General features: G+C 42.6%; 2 protein-coding genes across 2 annotated transcripts in view; one reads left to right on the forward strand and one right to left on the reverse strand.

Annotated features, from left to right (window-relative positions):
• Positions 1-22,861, forward strand: part of lrba (LPS-responsive vesicle trafficking, beach and anchor containing) — a gene marked incomplete at its 5' end in the record, with an annotated part of 181,654 nt that overhangs the window by 109,807 nt on the left and 48,986 nt on the right. The window contains 4 exons of the mRNA XM_079220303.1: positions 18,956-19,073; positions 19,265-19,367; positions 21,248-21,363; positions 21,527-21,639. Of these exons, the coding sequence (XP_079076429.1) occupies positions 18,956-19,073; positions 19,265-19,367; positions 21,248-21,363; positions 21,527-21,639 (450 nt within the window). The remainder of the gene's footprint in view (positions 1-18,955; positions 19,074-19,264; positions 19,368-21,247; positions 21,364-21,526; positions 21,640-22,861) is intronic.
• On the reverse strand, positions 54-1,698 carry mab21l2 (mab-21-like 2). Its single transcript, XM_079220304.1, has one exon. It carries the CDS (start codon positions 1,525-1,527, stop codon positions 448-450), a length of 1,080 nt encoding a protein of 359 aa, XP_079076430.1. The 5' UTR covers positions 1,528-1,698; the 3' UTR covers positions 54-447.

Raw genomic sequence — 22,861 nt, forward strand, 5'->3', positions numbered from 1 at the left:
TATCAGCTGTCAGAACACGCTAAGACACGAGGCCAAGTTGTAATTTAATTTGCAACATTTTTATTAACATTTCTTTTAAAGTCACATAATGAAAAAAAAATTGAACTTGGCACGCTACATTTTTTTTTTACTTTCACTTAACGATTTTGTGCATATATTTAAATAAAAGTTTCTTCACTTTGTGAAAACATTTAAAGAAGACAACTGAAAGTCAATTACATTTATCTGAAAATGTACCTTCACTTCCTCTCTGGCTGTGGCCCAATTGCTCCATTTTAAAAAGGGTTTTGTGTTTTTTGCTCGCTGCATTATTGTGTAACAGATTTTTCTTCCTTTTCGTTTTCACATTGCTCGGAGAATCGGAGTTGCAGAATCACATTTGTCCTTCTCTGAAAGGGTTATCCCCCCCAAAAAAAATGTCTCTTCGCCTCTGTCTCGACACTCGCTTCATAGTTTGTCCAAACTCTTCGCGTTGGTGAGGATTTCCCTCGCTAGTCTCCATGCCTGCTTCGCCGCAGCCTCCAGGGCCGAGTGAGGCTTTCCCTGAAACAAGTCCAAGTTTGGCAAGAAGTAGTGGGGACATCTGCGGCACTGCAGGCATGATATGAGCTGCAGCAGGATGCCGTTCAGCCGGTCTCCGAGGCACGACTCGTCCCAGTCGGTCTCCCTCGGGTGCTTCTCGCACTCGTACAGCAGCAGCGTCTTCATGTGGTAGTTCTGCAGCGGCTGTCCCGGCAGCTCCAGGTGCCGGTCTCTCAACGTCTTCAGCACGGACAGACACTTCTTCCTGCAGCCGGCCATGAGCAGCCTGTTCTCGGCCTCGCTGAACTGCAGCACCCAGGCGTCGCTCTCCGCGGAGCTCTGCTTCCCCGTGAGCGAGTAGCACTCTTTGGAGAGGAGGTTGAACCCCTCGGCTTTGACTTCTGCTACCCGGTTGGGCCCGGGCCAGGGGATGTGTGGCATGGGCCACTGCGCAGCACTGCGAGGCCAAATTCCAGTGCACTTGAAGGCGGGGGTGATCTGCACCACGTACCTCTCCCGGATCCGTAGCCTGACCTCGCTCGTGTCCGCCACCATCTTCACCACGTCGCGGTAGCTGCATTTGTCCACGGCCTGTGCCACCAGAGTCTGAAAGCGGGAGCGGATCTTCCGGGCCGACAGGTAGCCCGAGGCGGTGATGAACTCGACCCACAGCGACATGCTCCTTTTGCGGCCGTCGCTCAGCTTCAGCACCGCGCAGCCGGGCAAGGAGCCGTCGTCCACGAAGTTGAACACCCCCATCTGGTTGAGATAAAGCACCACCTCGAACTCATTGGGGGAGATGACCTCCATCCCCTCGAAGCGCGCGTCTATCTCGCTGAGGGAGCTGATGAAGCGGGGCTCCTGCACCTCCACCTCCTTCAGAACGTCCGACACCACTTTGCACACCTCCCGGATGGTCTTCGCGATGGCCGCTTTGCGAGCTTGGCATCTCTCGTTGTGGTATTTGTTGAGCTGGTAAACCAGCTTCGCCTGCGTCGCGATCATGTTCGGGCAGAGGTCCGGGCTATACACCGGGGAGTCGCAGTACGTTGACGGATCCAACGCTGACCGGTAAAGCCCGAGGCAGACGCTTCCCCGTGCAGGAAAAGTGTGTACTCAAAAAAAAAAAAAAAAAAAAAAGTTGCTTGGCTTTGTGAGCAGCGGATGGACGTCAGTGTGAGGAGGAGGAGGAGGAGGAAACGGATAGGGATGCAACGGTGTTAGCCTGCTAAAAAAAAAAAAAATCAGTCCAACTCAACAGCACTTCCAGCACCGCTGGGTCGAGTCATGCTCGGGTCTCGGGTCACCGTACGTGTCCTGGGCTGCAGCTTTAAAGGCTAACATCGCCTGTGAGCATCATCTTCCTCGTGCCGTTATTCTCTCCTCTTGTGTCCCCGCTCACTTTTTCGTCCACACTCAGCTGTGAGCTGGACTTGGTGTAGTTTATGAATGGTTCCTTGAGCGAGAGTGAAAGGGGGTCGGGCTTCTTCTCCTGCAATCATGTGCCGAGCTGTCAGTGCGCGCAGCCAATCAGAGCGCGAGGAGCTCCGGTCCGCCTCGGCAGCGCCTGGGCGCGCGGAGCTCGTGTCCACTTGCTCCCTGTCCGACACAGGAACACACAACCCACTCGGTTTATACGGGGCAGATTGAAGTGTATACTCTTTACATGCAGCAGTAAAACACTTCTGTTTTTGGTGAGTGTTTGTCTTTGTGCGTAATTACGCCCGGTGCCTTGCGAGGATTAGGAGTGTAGTCAGAGTATGAGTGACAGCCTTTAACTTTACTATTCTGAGTCGTTTTCTCTCCGTTTTTAATTGAGTGTTTTTTTTGGTTCCCCCCCCCCGTGTTTTTCTCTGTAACGGCAGCGTTTTATTTTTTCCTCATTGACAGCAAGTATCGTTTATTCTCATCCATTACTTCGTATGTCACTTGTATCAAGACATCTGAAAATGTATTGCATCTATAAATCTATTTAACGTGTGATTTCCTTTTTTTTTTCTCCAATTAGACACCGGACAGGGTCAGTTGGTTATATTATTTGAAATTGGAATTACAACTTGAAAATTAAACTATATGTATGCCGTTGTTTTTTTACTTACTCTTCATTCACCAGTTCTAAATCCCTTTTTATTTTTTTTTAACCTTTTTAGGGATTTTTTTTTTAGCACATTCATATAAAATGGTATCTTTTTTTATAAACTCTGAATATTTCGAGTTGTTGAATATTGTTTAGCCACTTTCTTTTTTTAATGCAAGTTTAAAATCGTAATTGTGCCATGTGCACCTGCATCTTATAGGCTCGAATGTGACTGAAATTATCAACTGAAAGAATCAGATATTAACGTTAGTCATACCCACCACATACACGTTTTAAACTTATCAATTGATTTGCATTTTGTTGAACATCTAGTGTTATTTACACGGTCAATAATTTGGATTGACCCAAATAACTGAAACAAGACGGCTTCCCTCACGCACACACATACACACACAGGATAGCGCGCGTGCGTTAATTTGCCCGTGGCTTTATAGCCCTGAACCTTGTCTACTGAATAATTTAACCATTGGGTCTCTCCAACGTTGTAATTGAAGTCCCCTTGTCACCCAGACTTCATGTTGGAGGACTAAAGAAGTCATTCTCCCGCAGACACGCGACTGCGGTGCGAGTCATATTTAGCATGCTGGGAATATAAAAATAACCCGCAGTGAAAGTGTCATGAAATGTTTAGGCGAAGCATTGTTGCAGCCTGTTTACCTTTGCAGTCTTTAACGAGGTCGCGGTCATTACAGGCGTTTTGCGTATAAATAATTAATATAAATGATATGGACCTAATGGAGTTCCCCCAGAAACGTTTAAGTCTCTATTATTTACGTGTTTTAATTTCAAGTGATTATCTTTTTTTAAGTTGACTTCCTCACTATTATAGCGACATTATAGGCTAACACTTTTCCATCAAGTCCAATCTTTTTCAATTTCAGAAAATCAATCAGACCTATAAACAGACACATCAGTCAGTCTGTAATATGTTGAATGGCTTCCTTGAAGTCTTGATCACAGACAATAAGGTTGACTGTTTAACTATAACTATTATGGAGAAAAAAAGTATTTTTACTCTCTGCATCCCTCCTGTTGAAACTGCAATCCAGAAGCCATAAGAACCAAACACTGCTATTTTTGTGCAAGTGAAATACCCCAAAAATATGCATGAATGTCGTGACACTCGTTACAGTAGTAATCTTACATAATGCAGTATATTGATTCAGCAATGATATCCAGAAACCCATTTACTGATGTGAAGTAGCCAACTATGCATGGAAGCCACAAATATTTCAGAAAAGGCAAAGATTAATGAGCCCCCCTTAGTTACACATCTTCTGGACTTCATCAGTTAGCCTTTTTGCGAGTGCCGATGATTCGTCAGGGAGTAACTTATGATACGATAATGTAGAGTTTATTTTTTAGTTTAGTTTGAAAGACCTGCTAAGTATTTGAGCAATATGTCAACAAATACGCTCTAAATATAATAATACAAAATCATTCAATATGATTTATATGGGATCGCATTATAATAGTTTTCTTCTTCAAAAACACGTCCCACAGACTTTTTATTGTATTATAAACCATATGTCGATAACATCATTTGTAGATGAATTTTCTGCACAGTTTTCTATGCATGGACTGTCCATCTAGAATAATTATTGTAACTTTTCTCTCAGTGGACTCAGGTGAAACATTACTGACACACATTTGCTTGTGTGTTTGATGGACAAGCGACACACAACTTCTATTTGGATATTCTTCCTACGGGAGTGTCCAGAGAAACTGTGGCAAGAGAAGCAACAGTTGACTTCTTCTGAAATGTTTCAATCAATAATTTTAGTTTTACTTAGTTAAACTAAGATGTGTAATTCCTTCCCTCCGCATCTTACTCAAGTAAGACAAGAGTTATCCAAATGTTAAAAAAAATTAGGAAAAAGATGTAAACTAAAATAAATGAATGTGAAAGAAAATGGCTGGCTGTTTGATTTGTGGATGACTCTTTATCATCAAGCTCACAGATTTATCCGCTTGGAGAGTGTCCAAATATTACAAAGGACATGCTAACTGTTTAATTAAATCTCAACACCACAGGGATAAGACATTTTTATTTGGCATTTTAGAATAGACTGGATACAGTGGACTTTTTTTTACCAGTTGAAATGGAAAGGTCAGCCATATCTCAGAAAACTGTATGTGTGTGTACCTTCTTTGTGCCGCTCTGCACAGTACAGACATATGGAAAACAGAAGTAGGGTCAGCACACTACCGGGAAGGCCGGGAAAAACTTTGGGATAGTTTTTAGTTTCTATTCTATCCATTTGTATTTTTCCTCTCCATTTATTCCCCTTTTTATAGTACGCATTTATAGAATAATGACAAAGGCCACTTCTCTCATTCATCCATTCCTGCTACTTCTTTGTGCCCTTTTATCTCCTGAAAACATTCAGAATTATCTGTGGTTCCTAAAGAGTTCCCCCCTGGTTAATATTGACGGGAGAAAAGATCAGGGGCCTGTCAGAGAGCTCTTTGATCTGAGTCTGTGTGACCACTCCACGGTGATCCCCTCTGGAGCACAAAACAGTGTCCATGCCTGTGCAAATCTCTGCCAGCTGATGAGTAACCTCACTGCCTCTCATCTTTTGTTTTTCCCTTCTTCTGTCCTCGCTCTGGCCGCCTGTCCTACGGTCTCTGCTCTCTTCTTCTTTCCCCTCTTCCTCCCAGATTACGCTGAGTACCCCCAGGTGGCTCATTACCGTGTGTACTCTGTTTTCATGAAATGGTTTACCATTAGAAAAACAACCTCAAATACATCATTTGTCTCTCAAACATATTTGAAACCTATTTGGTCCCTTTTTTTTATATGGTGATTCTGTTTCACAAATGTCATAAACTATTTGGAGAAAATTATAATTTCAATCATAATTTGCTTGGTTTTGGAAATCCACTTGTTGACAGTACTGTATATGTGATAAATACAAAGCAGAAGTATTTAGTGGCAGACAGATATATTTACAAAGACTGTTCCTTGCAATACATCTCTAAATGTTATGGCTATATTTCATGGCATGCTAAGACATTAGAAGATATTTGAAGAAGGCAATAGAAAGTTTCCGCCCTTTGTCGTTTTGGGTTAGTGTGCTTTGTAATTCCAAGCGAGTGATAAGGAAAGGGGGGCGACAAGGTTTGGCATTTTTAGGTAGTTGCTCTTTTCCCCCCTTCCTCTCTCTGGAAACATGATAGGTTTTGGGAAAGTGGCTCAGTACCTCACAACTCGTGCACATAGACCAACATCGGCACACGTGTGAACTGAGCGAGTACATTTCGATGCACATTTTGTTGCCGTCTCCTAAACCCGGATGGACCCAGCTGCTCCCTCCACAGAGGGCTCAAAGAAAATCATCGCAGGCAACTAATTGCCTGGCAGGCCTCTGCATCTGCTCGGCAGATAGCAGAACTGATGAAGTCACGGAGCAGATGTGTGTTGGTACGTGTGCTTGTGTTTAGCAGCTCCCTCTCTGTGTTTAGACACACGCCATCAATATTGCATGAGGAGTTATTGTTTCAGAGCCACTCCTGGAGACTACTATTATTGCATGAATGAGGAAGTGAAATTCGCTCTACTTCCAGCTGATTGGTCAAGGGAAATGCCAGCAAAAACCTGATTGGAGGAACCCTCCCTTAGCTCCCCATTGCACTCTGAGTGTGTTATACACTGTTCTTGTGTCTAGATAGCAAACTACTGACTAGTATCAACTCATTCTAACTGTGGATTGAGTATGTAGTTCATTCACAGCGGCAAAATAAATAATGTAAACTTTAAAGTGCAGGAATTCACATTAAAGTAATTTTATTTCTTATTTTGGTTTGGATGTACAAAGTGAAAATACTTACAGATTCAATAATATATTGAAAAATACAGAAAATAAGTTGGAAATATTTTGACAGTTATTATTTATTTTATTTTCAAAAAAATTAGGATTTAATTTGTGAGCTGACTTGTATTCTCATGTCAGTATAAAATGTTAAAGTACATGTAATTACTTGTTTTTGGAATAACTGCAAAATATTGCATTGTCAACTTGTAATACGTTGCATATACTTTATTTGTATGCTAATGCAACACTTTTAGGGAACAATTAATTGATGGAGAAGTGAATGAAATGATCACTTACTGGGCCACACGACGATGTGAAAATCAATCACAGAAAACTTCTAAAGACTGTAAAAACGTATGCCATGCTGCTAATGGCATCTTACAATGCTATGCAGTAAGTGACACAGTAAGTGTTATACCCTTTATGAAAAAAATCACACAATGTTGGAGTGTGATATGTGAATGTTTAAATCGTATGACCTCATTTTGTATGCACCAGTCACTATAATTAACTGTACAACTTCACAAAAACATAACCCAGCTGATAATAGTTTTAACTGCTGCTTTTTCTGAATCCTGTGGAGATTCGCATGATTAAAAAAAAAGTTTTATCCAAAGGCCAGAAAGAAAAGTATTCTGGAAAGAACATCAGTACATTTTTCCTAAAGGTCAGTGTCCAACCTTGGACTATGCAGTGATAAAACCCCCATTGAGAAGACATTAGTAACTCTAATTAGTGGGGTGGTGACGGCTTCTCGGGGTTAGCTGGAGTGGCTGAATGGATGGTCTCTCAGTCAAAGAAAACCACCGCGGTGTTATGTAGCAACCGGTCCAGTATCGTTAAGCTCTCCCTAAAGTGTCAAACTGCTGGGACTGCACCATCCCCACCTCCCCCTGCTCGCTCCGCCAAACTCTCATGGTCACCAGGGACGACCTTCGGCTGCAGCTGCCAATCACAAAGGGCCATGGCAGCGAGAGGTCTCTGAGAGAGGAGCTTATTGATTTTCCAGTTAGAGCCTAAGTAGTGTGTGCTATAGGACTAACAGACAGCCCAAGCAGGTATGTCATTATCAATGAGCCCAAGGAAACGGATCCCCTCACTCTCACTCATTCATATTGGCCTCCTTCCCTCCCTCTGTCTCTCCTTCATGCCACTTCACCATCCATTCCCTTCGCTCTCGTCCGCTCTGACAGAGTGCATCCTGGGATGGTCAATAAATCGTTCAGCCACACCACGACAACAACCGGCAGAGTGATGGGTTGGGATGACCTTCTTTCTCTTCCTTTGCCCTCTTTTCCTTCACTCTTTCCCGGTCTGTCCCTCCCTGCTTGCCAGGTACAGTAATTACAGAACCTGTGAGACATGAAACATTTCCTTACCGGAGACAGACTCGTTAGCATCACAGCCGTCATGTAGTCCTCTCTGATTTTCTCTTTCCTTGAATCCAAAACATCCAGGGTCCGTTTAATCACAAGCATCATTCCCCGCAGCCCAGTTTGGCTCATCCAGTCATCAGGAAACCCAATTATTATCATGCTGCTCCTCTCGATTTGCCTCGATGCTTATGTCAAGCTACAGTCCGAGCTTCGGGAGCTGCTCAACATGTGCAAACAATTACAAATGATTTAAGCCAATTAGAGGAGATAAGGCCAAATAAAGGTTTAAAGCTTCCTGACGTGAGTTTCTGTTCCCCAGTAGAGCAGTAAAGTCTTGTTACCTTTTTTACTGTCTCTTTATCTTTATCTGTGACTCCCGAACACTAAACGCATACGTAGACCACCTCCTCCCTTTTCAGTCTCAAACCACATCGATGTTTGTGCTCCAGTCTCTCGTATTACGGTCCAGTTGTTTGAGTGAGGTTATATCAGTGATGCTTAACTCATTCTGTAGGGATGAGGTCAGCGGTCCTCTGGCCATATGTTGGGTGTTTAAGAGTAATAGAGGAAGACTTGTTACTGATGGGCCTCAAAGCTTTGAAGAAGCCAAAATACTGTCTCATCCATTTGCTCGTGGTCTTTGTACTCGTATTTGTCAGATATCCTCTGGCATTGGCCTATTGACAGACTTTGAGTTCAACGGAAATATATGTGCAGAATTCAAGATGATTCCTTTTCTATTATTTTGTGAGTTAAGCCATGCTAGCAGCGTGGAAGACCATGTTGACCAGCCGTGCTTTGGTATGTCAGTTGCTTGTTCCCCAACGTTGGTTCAGACTTACATTTTACAACTATTGGTTTGTTTGCCATAACATGTATTTGTGATATTCAGAGGACGAATACTATTTACATTTGTGAATAGACGTTTTTCTCAACAGTGAGATTGACACTTTTCGTTTTCAGGGTAATATCTTAACTATGGGGTGGACAACCATGAATTATCACACGGACGTTCATGATCCCCATAGGATGAGCCCCCCTGAATATTCCTTTTTCGGGCCACAAGCAGGTCAACGTTTTTTTGCTTATCCAGTAATATTAATCAACCTTTATCACATATATTGGCACCAAATGTTGTCCAGGCATTCATGGTTTCCAGATGACGAATCCTAATTAACTGCAGTGATACCCTGACTTTCCCTTTGTGCCACAACAAGGTTGACATTTTGGGTTTTAAGTGGGTCGTGTCGACAACCATTGGATGCATCAATGCAGACATGTAGACATGTACTTGCAAGATGAATTGTAATAACTATGCTGATCCCTTAACTAAGATTTAGCTCAAAGCACCACGGTGACAAAGTACAGCATCAGAGGTTAGGTAGTGTGACTGTAGATTCACAAGTTTTTCTGCCTTGACGAGATGTAAAGCGTGCAGCTTGTGCAAAGCAGGTAAATGACTCTGCAGTGAGTGGTAACCAGGTAGGACAGGTCGAGAAAAGACGATTGCCACATTGGCAATCGCATAAAGAACCATTAGACACTGTCATCTCGCCGCCTAATGATGACTAATGTCTCTCTTACAATTGCTCTTCCCTCCCACACAAGCACACAAACAACAAGCCCATCTCTTTTCGCCAATAAACATGCTTGGTCTCTATCCCTCTGTTTGTGACCTGACTTTGGACCTTAACTCAACCACAGACCACTGTGGCCGAGACCCGGCTCACACTTAACCAAGCACCTCCAGACAAAGAGCTGCCACCCCCTCTTTGCACCTGAGCCTAGCCCCTCCATCATGCTCCATCTCTGGGCTTGACTGGGCCAGTCAGGGGGCAGGTGCCTCCCCTCCCTTCCTTTGATTGATCCCCTCTCTCCATCATTTATTCCCTTCGTCTGCCTCTGACACGCATGTCAAAGGCAACACACCAGCCTGATGGATAGACCTGTTTATGGATGCCAGTCTGCCTGGTAGGCTACTGATATTACAATCGGCACCTGTGTACCTGCTGTTCACACAAGCCACTGTTATTCAGCTGAGGTCAGAGAGACATCCAGCTCCAATTGAAAAATCGATGTTCAGCCCGGCATATTTGAAATTGGAATTGGAAATGTGGTCTTGTTTTATCAAAAAGGTCTGTGCTGCATTTCAGATGATAAAACTAGATCCCTATGTTGGAGAATTTGAGTGAATAGGTTTGTCCTTGGCCTCCTTTCATCAGTATTTCTAATTGTAGAATGCCTCATAAATACAAAAGCAAAATGACAGGACGAGGAAATAATATGTTTATCATAGCTGTTAATTCCTAAAAGAAATCAAGAGTAATTCTTACCAGATGCATTTGTTTTTATAAGGTAAGCTGATCGCACTGTTGTGCAAAGATATCTCATGTGCCGGAGAGCAGCATTGTTACATTGCTGGATTCTGGTGCCTCCTTTGCCATTATGCTTAATGACCCATCCAGTCTGGTTGAAATGGCACATCCATAGGGACATTCTGCAGATTACTTACTCATCCAAGACTCATTTCTAGCAGACATCAGCACAACCAAGCTTTACTTCTGCTCTGTAAAAGAAAGACAGTAGAATAAGATGCAGTATAATTAGATTTGAATTACATCTCTTCGGATTTCTCTCTTAGGAGCTGCAAGGAGAGTGAATATTGAACTTGCATTGATCAGGCGGGAATGGAAATAATGGTAATATTGCGCCATGTTTCCTGGACTACTTACTATAAGCACATCTAAGTGAATCTTGTTGTGCTTCACTTGTATTTTAGTGACTTCATAATTGATCTGCCTTTCAGAATATTGACTATGCTCACTGATTCAATTCACTCTCTTACAGTTGTATCTCAAAATGTTTGTCACTGATAAACCTGTAGCTCCAATTGAGTCACCTTCAAATTCTTAAAAGTCTCCACTCCGCTTCCTTTATACAAGTCCCATTTTCTCTCTCTCTCTCCTTTTGCTTCGGACAACCAACCCCGAATTCCCCAACAGGGGTGTACTTTTCACCCCACACCCGCTTAAGCTGGTGACAAAAGCCGGATTAGAAAAGAATTTACTTCAGCGAAGCCTCGCACCAACCCCAAAAAAAGCCTATCCATCACTAAATGGCAAAATGAGAGATTGAAGGAAAGCGGGGAGAATGCGATAGGAGCCGGTCAGCGATCTTAACCTGTCTGATGTTTGCCATGGCGGCTTATAGGGGAACAGAGTGCCAAAAGCATTGAGGCCAAAGCACCTCCTGTGCTTCAGCGGTGGCTCTGTGCTGTCTGCTCGATTTTCTGAATGTCGGTGAAAAGCATACACTTTTACTCCATTTCCTGATGTGCAATTGTTTACTGATGAGCATGACAAATCAAGAAATGTATTCAAACACCTTCAATGCACTCAACAGGTGCCCAGCAATACCGGTAAGGTGTTATACTGTATGTAGCTGAGTGCATTTTATGTGCACTATGTCCTAGTTGGAAGTTTTTAAATGTGCATCGTGCAAAGACCGCAGAGAGGATCTTCTCAATTTGTGGATGTCTGGGCCATTTCACACCCCTCTTCCTTTCACTTATGTGGCCTTATCCATCCTTTGTTCCCCATCACCTTTGAGCCACCAACTCTGCCCTTTGCGGCCCCAGTCTAAGCTGCGATGGGGTAAGAAAAAAAGGGAGGCTCTGATTTTTAATATAGGGAAGAAAAACAAGAAGAGCCATTTTATATACTTTGGCATTTTTTAAGCTATCTCTGTGTAACTTACCAACATATGTAACACCTTTGTGTTGAAAAGGCTCACATTGTTGTATTTACAGAGGTTAGGCTTATTTTCATTTATGAATTCCATGTTTATGTATAACCATGACACCATTAGTGTTTAGACTTGCCGCTTTAGTGTCTTATTATGTGTCAGGGCTCTACTGAGGCTTTCGTCCTTATAGCTAATGCCCAAAGGCTGAATGTTTAATGAGTTAATGCACTGAAGTCTTCACTTCTCTACCAATTAACCCCGAGATCACTGCAACATTTCCCTAAATCCACACAAGACCTTTTCTTTTTTGTTCCCACTTCAAAAAAGCTAAGAAGCTAAGGAAAGGAAAGGAGAAAAGGCCAACCTGTTAGCAAACAGAGAAAAGGGCCCAAAAGGGGTTTAATCCTTATTAGGCTAAATTCAGACTAAGTGGCCCCACAGATCCTTTCAAAGGGGACTTTCTTCAGGCAGTGCACACCCTTACTGGGGGACGTTTGGACTGAAAGCTTTGAGCCTTTAGGCTTCATAACCTACACTTGCTGCAAGCTGGGCTTGTTTATTTTTGCTTTAATTCTCTCACACTCCAGCGCAGCTTCTTAGTTATGTTTATTTCTCTTTAGCTTGTAGTTTGTTTTACTGCCCTAAAGGCAAATAGGCTTTTATGTGTGTCCAGTGATTACATCTTGAATTACTTACATGATGGTAGAACAATTGTGCCCATCATTCATTAGTGCACACAAATGGCTTTGACTACTTACATTGGAGCTGGTTGACAATGCATCCAATATTCAGCATTGTCTGTTCTCTCTCATACAAAGATTCTAAGTATCGAGATAATATTGAAATTTGACTGCTCATTATTGTTAATAAACGAAAGGTTGGCGGTTTGGACTCGATGTGGGTAGCCGGTTCAAGTCCTGCTCTAACCAAGTACAAAGTGTGGACTGATAGCTAAAGAGGTGCCAGTTCAACTTCTGGGCGATTGTGACTCAATCTTTATTTGTATTTTACCGGTTCAATAAGCTAAAAGCAATAAGTCAGTTTGCATAGTTTAGCTACCACCACTAACTTGGCTCTATTCAAATATAACACAATACACTTACCGATACCTCTAAAACTCACTAATTAACACGCTTTTTATTTTGTAACCCATACCAAACCAAACAATTTATGGCTTTACCAGGGAGTTGTGTTCAGGACTTTTTCTTGGCTAGGTCCAAGGACTTCAGGGAGTTTTGTTGTCGATCGACACTGGGGAATATCACCTTTTTTATACTTTTGAAAATGTTTTGCATTTTCACTGCTTGCCCAGCTACCCTGCTCCCATAGTTCAACAGTCATGAAGCACATGACTAGACAGAGATGGTGTTGAGGCCAGTTAGAATTAGGCTCTTGCTGAGGCACAAAGTCTACAGGATAACTGCTGGAGCGTAAAAGTAGAGTCATGTGTCTTAAAGTCATATGATTCCAGGTTCTTACGGTGAGGGAGCATAGTTTTCCTCTTGAATGACTCAGCCTCCAAATTACACCTAATTATAATTTGATTGAAACGCACCTCTTTCAGTGAATCTTTACAATGAAAATATGTTGATGCATCTTTCTGTCCGTCTTTCCAGTACAGCACCCTCAGTCCTTCCTGCGCCCTCCTCCTACCTTTTTTTTCTGGCTATCACTCAATCTCAAAAGCAAAATCTGTCGTAATTGGCTCCAGAGGGCTCTTGGAGGCTTTGTGTCAACGGTGATGAGGGTCCTGATTGGTCCAGAGGCACAGGCAGCCAACAGACCCTTGTTAGTGTGTCGGGGCCCTTTGCTTGCTCGTTAGTCCGATGAACTCATTTACTGATGGGGAGTGACAAGGCCTCGTTTACCAGTGTGGAACAGAGGGTGGTGGGGGTTGAGGCGAAGGGGGAGGTGGCAAACAAGAATGTATATCTCAGGAATAGTGAGAGTGGGATTATAAGTGTTGTAAACTGTAGTATGTTTGTGAATGCACCAGGTGATGGTGTCAAAAAGCCCTTACATGTCAGCTCGTGTTTGCCAGGGATTTCTTTCTCCTTTGTCACAGCAGTAAATTAAATGTCAGCGTCTCGGTCCACTGAAACTCTGGTTATTGTAGATGGCTTGATTCTGTGGTCAGTCAAGTGTGGAAGAGTCACAAACTGCATGGCTATGATATTACTATATGCAGTGGTTTACTTTGCATTTGTGACTTTTTGACGAAGAAAAAGGAGAGTCTCATTTAATTAACGGTGAATCTGCAACCGTGGCATTATAAGTAATTTTGTGACGTGTGAAGCGGCGAGGAGTGTGGACGTGGACAGCTTTTGGGAAATGAAAAGCAAGAAGCAGCGTTACATGCTGATAAGTCCACAGGTTTATTTATTTTTTGTATGAATTCTATCAAGTTCTCCCAATACCGCGTGTCCCTCGTCTCTGTTTTGATGTTGATGGATCACCTCTCTTCCTCCCGCTCATTAATTTCATCACCTTATCTCCCACACCACTTCATTTGACCAAAAGGTAATAATAAATCCCTCATCCATTATCCTTTAACTGAGGCAGCCATGCGGAAATACTTAATAACAGGCAACAAATTGAACTTCAATCACCTCATTTTCCTTCAAGGGTGCACAGCGCATTAAACTGAACGAGCAAATGTGCATCTACCACTTATCAAACACTGTTTATGTTGAATGACAATTGGTGTTTAAAATTAGACTTATTCATATTTTATGACATACAAGGATTTACTTTATTGGTAATTGGCAGTGGCTTCTGTCTGCTTCAACTCGAGTGTCTTATCAGCCCCGAAACACACGCGCGCTCAGCCTGGCGACAGCCAAGGTGGCTGAGAGCCTCATCTATCTTGAACCACGCTGCTGATAGTTGGTCTGGTGCCCCTCCAACTCGCCCCTTATTGAGTGCAGTTTCAATTATATTTCATCTGTGGTGTCGCCAGGTTCCTCCACTTGACTTTACCCATGTGTTCTGAAGAGGCAGCGGTTGTTAAAGGAGGCCGTGTTTGCAAAGGGAAGGGCGATGAAGAGGGTTCACTGGCAAGGACTGTGTGTGTGTGTGTGTGTGTGTGTGTGTGTGTGTGTGTGTGTGTGTGTGTGTGTGTGTGTGTGTGTGTGTGTGTGTGTGTGTGTGTGTGTGTGTACACGCCACAGTCACTCTGCCCCTCTTCATGTGTCCCTCTTCATTCCGCAGTCTTTTGGGCATCTGACAAAGACAAACGACAGTGCTTCAGAAATGAGCAGCAGCCTGCGCACAAACAGGTTGAAAGAGGAGGAGGGAGAGAAAGCGTTGCAATCAAGACTAGTTCCTTTGTTTTCTTTTTGGCTGCGTCCTCTCGCGTGACGCTTTGAAATTGATCTCGGGACACTCCAAACCTGAATCCATGGATAATGTTCCACTTGAAATGAAACATCAATAAAACTGTGCTTTATTCTCAACCAATCATGTTGACATACAAGCTTCTGATTCTTTTTTTTAATGTTCCATTCATGGAATCTTCTGTCCTCTTTTTACTCTTTATCATTTTTAAACTGAACAGCTATTTTTTGTTCAAAGAGTAGAAATTAAATGTGATGCAAATCCCAGCACAGTCGGATTCTGGTGGTCTTTTAAAAAAAATCATCCCCTGCTTCTGTAGCATTCTCATCTCTTTGAGCCTGACTGATCCACTTCCACCATTACTATTTATCACAGAGGAAGCTGGTTCAGCCATAATTCCAGCTCGGACAATAACCTTCGCACCGTAGTAATTTGTCCAGCCGTGGTCAGAGCGGCGAGAGCATTACAGCATGGATAGTTTGTCACGCTCCTTGTCACCCGCTCGGCTTTTTCATCTGCAAGGGAAAGGGCGCCGCCGATAGGGACAATGATCTTGGGAACATAGAGTGCTATTTACAGCGTTCCAGGAGATTCATTGGTCCAGGGACAAATATGATATCTGGCTGCCTCCGCTGCTGTCATATTTATCTGTGGAATCAGAGACGGCAACTTTATCATGTCAGCCCTGGACATCTTCTTGACATCCATCTTGTGGTCTATGAGTATACTCCTGGGGATGAAATGAGTCAACCACTCCCTTTTTGGAGGTGATAGGTGACTTTCCAAGTGTACACTCATCATACACCTGAAAACAGGAATTTCATTTTGATCACATAGAAGCACAAAAGCTAATTGTTACTTAAAAATGATAACTTATAAAGCAGGAAACCAGCTGCAATTTCTTCTTTCCATGGTAATTTGATAGCTATCATGTATATCAGTAGAGAAAACACATCTGGTGTCTTGGCTTGTTTCAATTCAATGGTCTCAACTTGAAAAATTACTGTCATGGCTGTCATTAGTTATGTCCCTAAGTCTGTTCATAACTTACAGGCTACCATACTGTTGACAATGCAGTCTTCTAATATTCCAATCCTGTAATATGGAACATTAAATTGCCCACATCTAAATACAAATCTCATGTAATGACCATATATCCATCGACATCTATACTATGCATGTTGTCAAATACTAGAGGATGTTTAATTCAGTTCCTATTTCTACTATTTATCTCTCTGTAACTTTGGAATTAAAGAAAAAAAAACATCTGTTATGATGATTGACCGGCTACGCAGACCCATATTTATACGATATTCATGACATTTGTCTGTTCAACGTACGTCCTCTACATTTTCTAAATAATGATTTGTACATTACTTTCTTGAGCCTCTGCCTCCCTGGGACACTAATTAACAATTTATTTTAAAAAGTGTTTAATCCGTACGAAAACAGAAGTATAAAACCAAAGGATGTTGTTACCGGCAGCCAGGCTACCTGTTTCCCTCTGTTTCCTGTCAAGGCCAAGCTAGCCAGCTGCTGGCTGTAACTTCATATTTGCTGTACAGACATGAGTCACTTTCAGTATGCTGTTTACACTGAGAGTAAGTTCAATGTAACTGGGTAAAAAGAAAGCTATATTTATTTTTAAATATCGGAAATTAACGTCTTTGCACAAGCATGTTTTTTTCACTTCTCGCAAAGTGATTTTCCTTATGAATTACTTTTTGAATGATGATAAAGGAAAACTGTGCCGTTTAGTCTTTTGAGCGCTGCACAACATCTTTTGTGAGCAGTTGGCTGCATGCGGATGGTGACTGGTATAGTCATCTTGAGCCCCCGTTAAGGAAGATAGGAGGCTGGTGGTTGCAGCCCCGGCCAGCTACTCCAAGCCACTAATCCACATTTAATTGAACTCCAGAGACTTTGAAGTGAGTCTGTGATGCAGGCAGATCTTATTCCTCATAGAGACGGCGAGGGACAGGCTGTTCTCAGCTGGCTGACAAAGGCCTCAGCTGGTCCCCTCTGCTGTCCCCTGCCTTTAATGAGCTCCTTTAACTTAACACGAGTCCTAGCTTGCTAGCTCACATTTGAATATTTTTGATTAATAGCACATCCTCTGAACCATGCTGTGATGGCCTAAAGTGGCCCTTTTACCTTTCTACCATATCCCTGTACGCCCCCTGTCAGCGGACGCCTTTGAAACTTAAAGCAGAGGTTGAAACAAAAGCCTAGTTAACAAAGCAGTGCTAAGCATCTAAATCAGGGGTGTCAAACTCATGTTAGTGAAGGGGCCGCATGCTGCCCAATTTGATCTCAAGTGGGCCGGACCAGTAAAATCACAGCATATAAACGCATACATAATGACAATATTTCTCTATGTTTAAATCATTGGTGAAGGTTTTTGGATGATAAACCCTATTTTAAGGTATTTTTACAATAAACTAGAAACATAAAGACCAAAAATTCAGACATCAGCCCACTGTTTACCTGCCTGGGCTCTCCTCTGCAGATTCCCTCGCAGTTGAGCAATATTTATAGTAATGTCAGTGGTCTAATGAATTCTGACTCTGGGTCAATGTATAGCGTGCCCTAGGGCTGGGCGGTATGGCCAAAAATTCATATCACGGTATTTTGTAAGATTCTGGCGGTTTCACGGTATATCACGGCATTTTTTTTCCAAATAAACACATTAATTTATTGACGTCGAAAAGGACCGTCACTGCCATCGTTATGCACCGCTCGCAGCTGTTTTGATTGGTACATAGGATGCTAACATGGAGGGATTTAGGACAAAGGGGAATACCTTGATACTAGTGGCGCATGCGCGGCCGTAACGACTATTATCATTCTTCAGCCGGCAGCAACATTTAATGTTTAGTCACAAATACATGTACAGCGGTCTGAGCTACTTGCTTCTCACGGATATAAGTTGACTCAGGGTGTGCAAGACATGACATCGCCAAAAGGCATGATGGGTAAAGCCCGCCCACTGTGCTGCACAGGAAAAGACTTCTTCCTTCACAAGAAAAGTCTTCCTGTGTGGGCGGTGCCATTTACCCAGCATGCCTTTTGGCGATGTCATTTTTTGCACACCTTGAGTCAAATGAGTTAACATGAGACGTAAGTAGCTCGGTCCGCTGCTCCTTCAGCTTCAAGCTGTGAACATAAAATGTTGTTGCTGCCAAACAGCGGCGACCGGTATGACGGTATGTGAACAATTTATACCGTATGCACAACTGAGACTGGTATACCGGTTCAACCGGTATGTCGCACAGCCCTAGCTTGCCCGTTTTTCAATCAGTGGTCAGTGGTTCGAGACCCAGCTCAGCTTTCTTTCTTTTTTTTCTGCAATTTTAACAATTTTAACAATCCCGCGGGCCAGACTGGACCCCCGCGGGCCATATGTTTGACACCCCTAATCTAAATGCTGGATTAGCAGGAGTACTGATGGCAGGGGCCGGGCCAAGCATCTGGGTCTGTCTGGTTTCTATGGCAGCCATCAGAACAAGTCACTCTGACAACTACCGCGATCTCCATGGGGACAGATTAAGCTCATCGAAGCATTTTTAAATCTGGAGCTAGCGAACATAATATTGTTTGACCCCTGTGTCAGTTACCTCCATGGAAATACAAAAAAAATAGTCTAATCAGATGTTGAGCATGAAATAGGCTCTTATCCTCATCCTTGTGACATCAAACCATTACTATATATATGTTTCAGATGCTCCGAGTCACCTGCAGGCTGTATTATGGATTATCTTTTAGTGAACTAAACATTTCCTTCACTTCCTTCAGCTGAATAGCGCCTATTCTCTTGCTGAAGGGATCTCTATTTCATTGAGGCTGATCAATAAAAGACATTAATCGTGCTGTTAAGGCCGTCGTGCCAGCGTGTGTGAAAAATGAACTAACCTCGCCTTCTATCTGCTCTTCTTCCCTTCGCCTTCTCTCATCTCTTGTGTCCTTATCTGGTCTTTTTTTTATTTTTTATGTCCTTTCCTAACTCTATTTTCTTTATCCCTTTTTCCTTTTGGTCTCTGCTTTCCCGTCCTGTCGCTCAGATTTTAGCCTACACAGAAGGTCTTCATGGAAAATGGCTGTTCACAGAGATCCGTGCCGTCTTTTCCAGACGCTACCTTCTGCAGAACACTGCTCTGGAAATCTTCATGGCCAACAGAAGTAAGAAAGCGCCTCCTCAAATTTCACCTTTTTTTTTTATTGCCCCCCTGATGGATATTCATACACATTTCTTCGAGTAATGATACTGTAGTTGAGTGGCAGTGTGTGGTCGTTTTATGCGATCCAATGACGATGAAAGTAATTCTTGATATAATAAATAGATGTTTCTGCTGTTTTCTGCTTGTCTACAGCGGCAGTCATATTCAACTTCCCAGATGCAGCCATAGTAAAAAAGGTGGTCCACAGTCTTCCTCGTGTTGGAGTGGGGACGAATTTTGGCCTTCCACAGACCAGGTGAGGCACACAGCGAAACACAGAAATACACTAACTTCTAAATATCTCTCTGTAGACTTGTATGCAACATTAAACTTGCTGAAATACGGTGGTGGTTAGAGGGAATTAAATGAGAAAACATTTACATTGCTCATACTTCTACGCCGTACACCTCCAAACTGAATTTTCTCCCTCCCGTTCTTGCTGTCACATAGCACACAGGGGTTTGGTCACTGACTTCCTCCCACTCTCTCCTCACCCCCCCAAGCATAATTGGCTTCACACAAACACAGTCCAGTTCATTTATTTATTTCCATCAGTGTGGAGCAAATAGTTGCTTGTAAGCCTGCAGGGCACACCTCCTCCCTCGCCCTCCCTCACATCATGTCTGCTCTGTGTCCGGGAAGTGCTGAAGCCAAGCCCAACCCAGCTGCTTGCATGTGTGTGCTAGTACAAGGTGCTGTGGAAATCAAGAGAAATGAAGTAGTGCCCAGGAAGTCTTGCTGCATAATGCCCTTTATGGAACATTCTAGTTACCTGATGCAACCAGCTAAAGCTTTAAGTTGAATACAGTAAATGGTGGTAAAATCTAAATAAATAATGCATGTGACTCTCTATCCTTGAAATATTAAACCTACTTGAAGAGTCAATATGTGTCTAGTGTTTTGGGTAAAAAGTACACATAACTGCAGTTTTCTGTAAGATAGATTTCTTACTTTTGAAGACCTTTTTTGAGAGTACAAATACAGTGCAAACAATGGGCAACATGGAAGAATTTTAACCACATTAAAATATATGATCCAATCTATATCTTCTCCACATTGGGATTTATTTGGCTCATAGTTTGTTTTGTGAGATGTCTGTTGTTATTAATCTGAGCCGTGGCAGTTGTTGTCTGGTGGGATACGTGAATATTTGGGGAGGTGACATGAGAGACAGGAAGATTTAGGATCTTTGGGAAACACAAAAAGCAATTGAAACCGTGGAAAATAAAGTCTATATAATCAGTCTGAGAAAGGGGATGCATGTAAGGAAGGAAGGAAGGAAGTGCATGGACAGCTTGTGCGCACACACACGCACGCACGCACACGCACACGTACACACACACACAATGTGTTTGGTTCATTTATCAAGCTAGTCTGCAGGCCAGGTTACACTTCCCCTCTTTGACCGGAGGATAGCTGTACAGGGCAGCTCAGTGCACACACACCAGCTGTATTTAATGCCACAGTGCCACAACAATAATTGCACAACCACACTTCATTATCTATGTAATAGTATTGCTCATAATTAGATATTACTCTACTGCTTTTAAAATAATTTTGCCATAATCAGGCACCCCTCTGTGTTTACATTTGATTATGGTGAGATCTACTGGAGATACAAAGAAAATGTTGAAACTTGCATAGAAAGTATGTTAATGCACATTATTGCATGGTGACCAAACAGAATATAATGAATAATGCGTCTTGTAGTACACTTGTATTTTCACCTTTGAGAGGCCTAATGACTATAATCTCACACCCTGACAGTGATTAATTCTATCATTTTCCTTTGTTTTAATTGGATTGGAGGTCATTTGTTTTTGTCCTACTGCATACATCATGCCCCCGGCAGAGTGTGCGCACATGCACGAAAATATGTGTATTTAAACCAATGTATTGCAAATTTGTCTTCTTAATTAGCAGGCCTAAGTTCAAAAATATTTTTCATATAATGACATTTGTATTGCAAAGGTCTAATAAGCCAGAGGCTTTATTTTCAGTCTGCTAATTGCTGTTCTTGTGATGTGGTGACTGACTGTGTCTCTGTACTACTTCACACTATGTGTTGCCAGTGCGAGAAACACTTCAATGGCTACAAGTGTTTCAAGATCAGTTTTTCTCCCCTCCTATTTGTAGACGCATATCCCTGGCTACACCAAAGCAGCTATTCAAGGCATCCAACATGACCCAGCGCTGGCAGCGCCGCGAGATATCCAACTTCGATTACCTCATCTTTCTCAACACTATCTCTGGTGAGGACGCCACCAAACACCTGAACACCTGCAGATTGTGGCTTAAACCTCCCAGTAGAAACGTGCCAGAAATCATGTTGAGCTTTTGTTAGTCCTTGGTCCCATGATGTGTATATATAATCTTTGTTGCTGTCTCTTTTCTCATTTTCTTTTTTTCCACCAGGTCGGACCTATAATGACCTGAACCAGTACCCGGTCTTCCCCTGGGTTATCACCAACTACGACTCGGAGGAACTTGACCTCACTCTGCCCAGCAACTTCAGAGATCTGTCCAAGGTAAGACACTCCTCCCTCTTCCCTCGTCTTTTTTCATTTTTAATTCTAAAGAGAGCACTTAAGAGAGAGAGAGTGTGTGTGTGTGTGTGTGTGTGTGTGTGTGTGTGTGTGTGTGTGTGTGTGTGCGTGTGGGTGTGTGCGAGTGTGTGTGTGTTTCTTAAAGTTAATTTAGTTGCTGTGTAATTGCCATTGATCATAGTTTAGTGAACCAGTTCTTTAATCACTCGTGGCCGATTGCTATCTTTTCACAGGTGAAGCTCCGTCCTCATTTAATTACTCAATTGTTTGGTTGTATTGGTGTTAGAAGACTAAAAGTTTCTGCAAAGTTTAAATGCACCCACACAAGCATTAGTTAAATGTTTTACACACCTTTTGTGTGCATCTTTTGCATTAGTCCTCGGTATATGAAATTGGGGTAATACTATGACAGACATTCCAAAATGTGAGGTGATATACAAGCCAGATAATCTGCATGATTAGTTGTTGACTTGTGTTAGATGAGGCAGTCCTTGCTGTAGTCAAAGCAGAATTTAACTGCACTTGTTCTCTCTCCGTGACTCCCATTTTCTGGTTTAGCAATCGCTAGCTGTTCATAATTCAAACTTCATAATTGAATTCTTTCAAGTTTGACCTTCTGCAACACCCCAGGAAGTGAAGTAGTACTCCCTGGTAGCTCCAGGCATCAAGTGATTGGGTTTAACACAATGGGACCTGCCCTGAGATGCTCCCTAGCACATAAATACACTCACACCGCTGAAACTACTTTAAACATTCTCCCCCATGTTGTAAGTAGACATGCAATTATTTACTTGCATGAACTCCCTGTCTTTTCCACACATACACACGCACAGAAAAAAAGAAGGAAAAAAAAACCTGCTCCCACTATTTGCCAGCGCCCCTCGTCATTTTAACATCAGTCGTGGGTAATGTTGCCCAGCGATGGGAGGACAGAGGATCAGTTTTTAGAGTGAGATGATTGAGCGACTGTCTAGCTGTTGGAACCCAAATGACTGAATAAATCAGCCATGGACACAAAAAGGCATGCGTTAATGGAAAAGACAATGGAGGAAATGCATTTCAGAGTTGCACTTAGTTGCACTAGGGCATTTGTTTGGGTCCTGAGAGCATCCCATGTTCATGCAGGGGGAGAGAAAGGTGGAGGTACTCATTGAATGAGCTAGAAGACAGTCAGAGTACACTGTTGAAACCAAAAATATGTTTC

This window comes from Taurulus bubalis (genome assembly GCF_910589615.1).
Source record: "Taurulus bubalis genome assembly, chromosome: 6".
Classification (NCBI taxonomy): Eukaryota; Metazoa; Chordata; class Actinopteri; order Perciformes; family Cottidae; genus Taurulus; species Taurulus bubalis.

Bases quoted from the DNA above. Each gene is read 5' to 3' on its own strand.
- mab21l2 (XM_079220304.1), bottom strand. From the start codon at position 1,527: ATGATCGCGACGCAGGCGAAGCTGGTTTACCAGCTCAACAAATACCAC.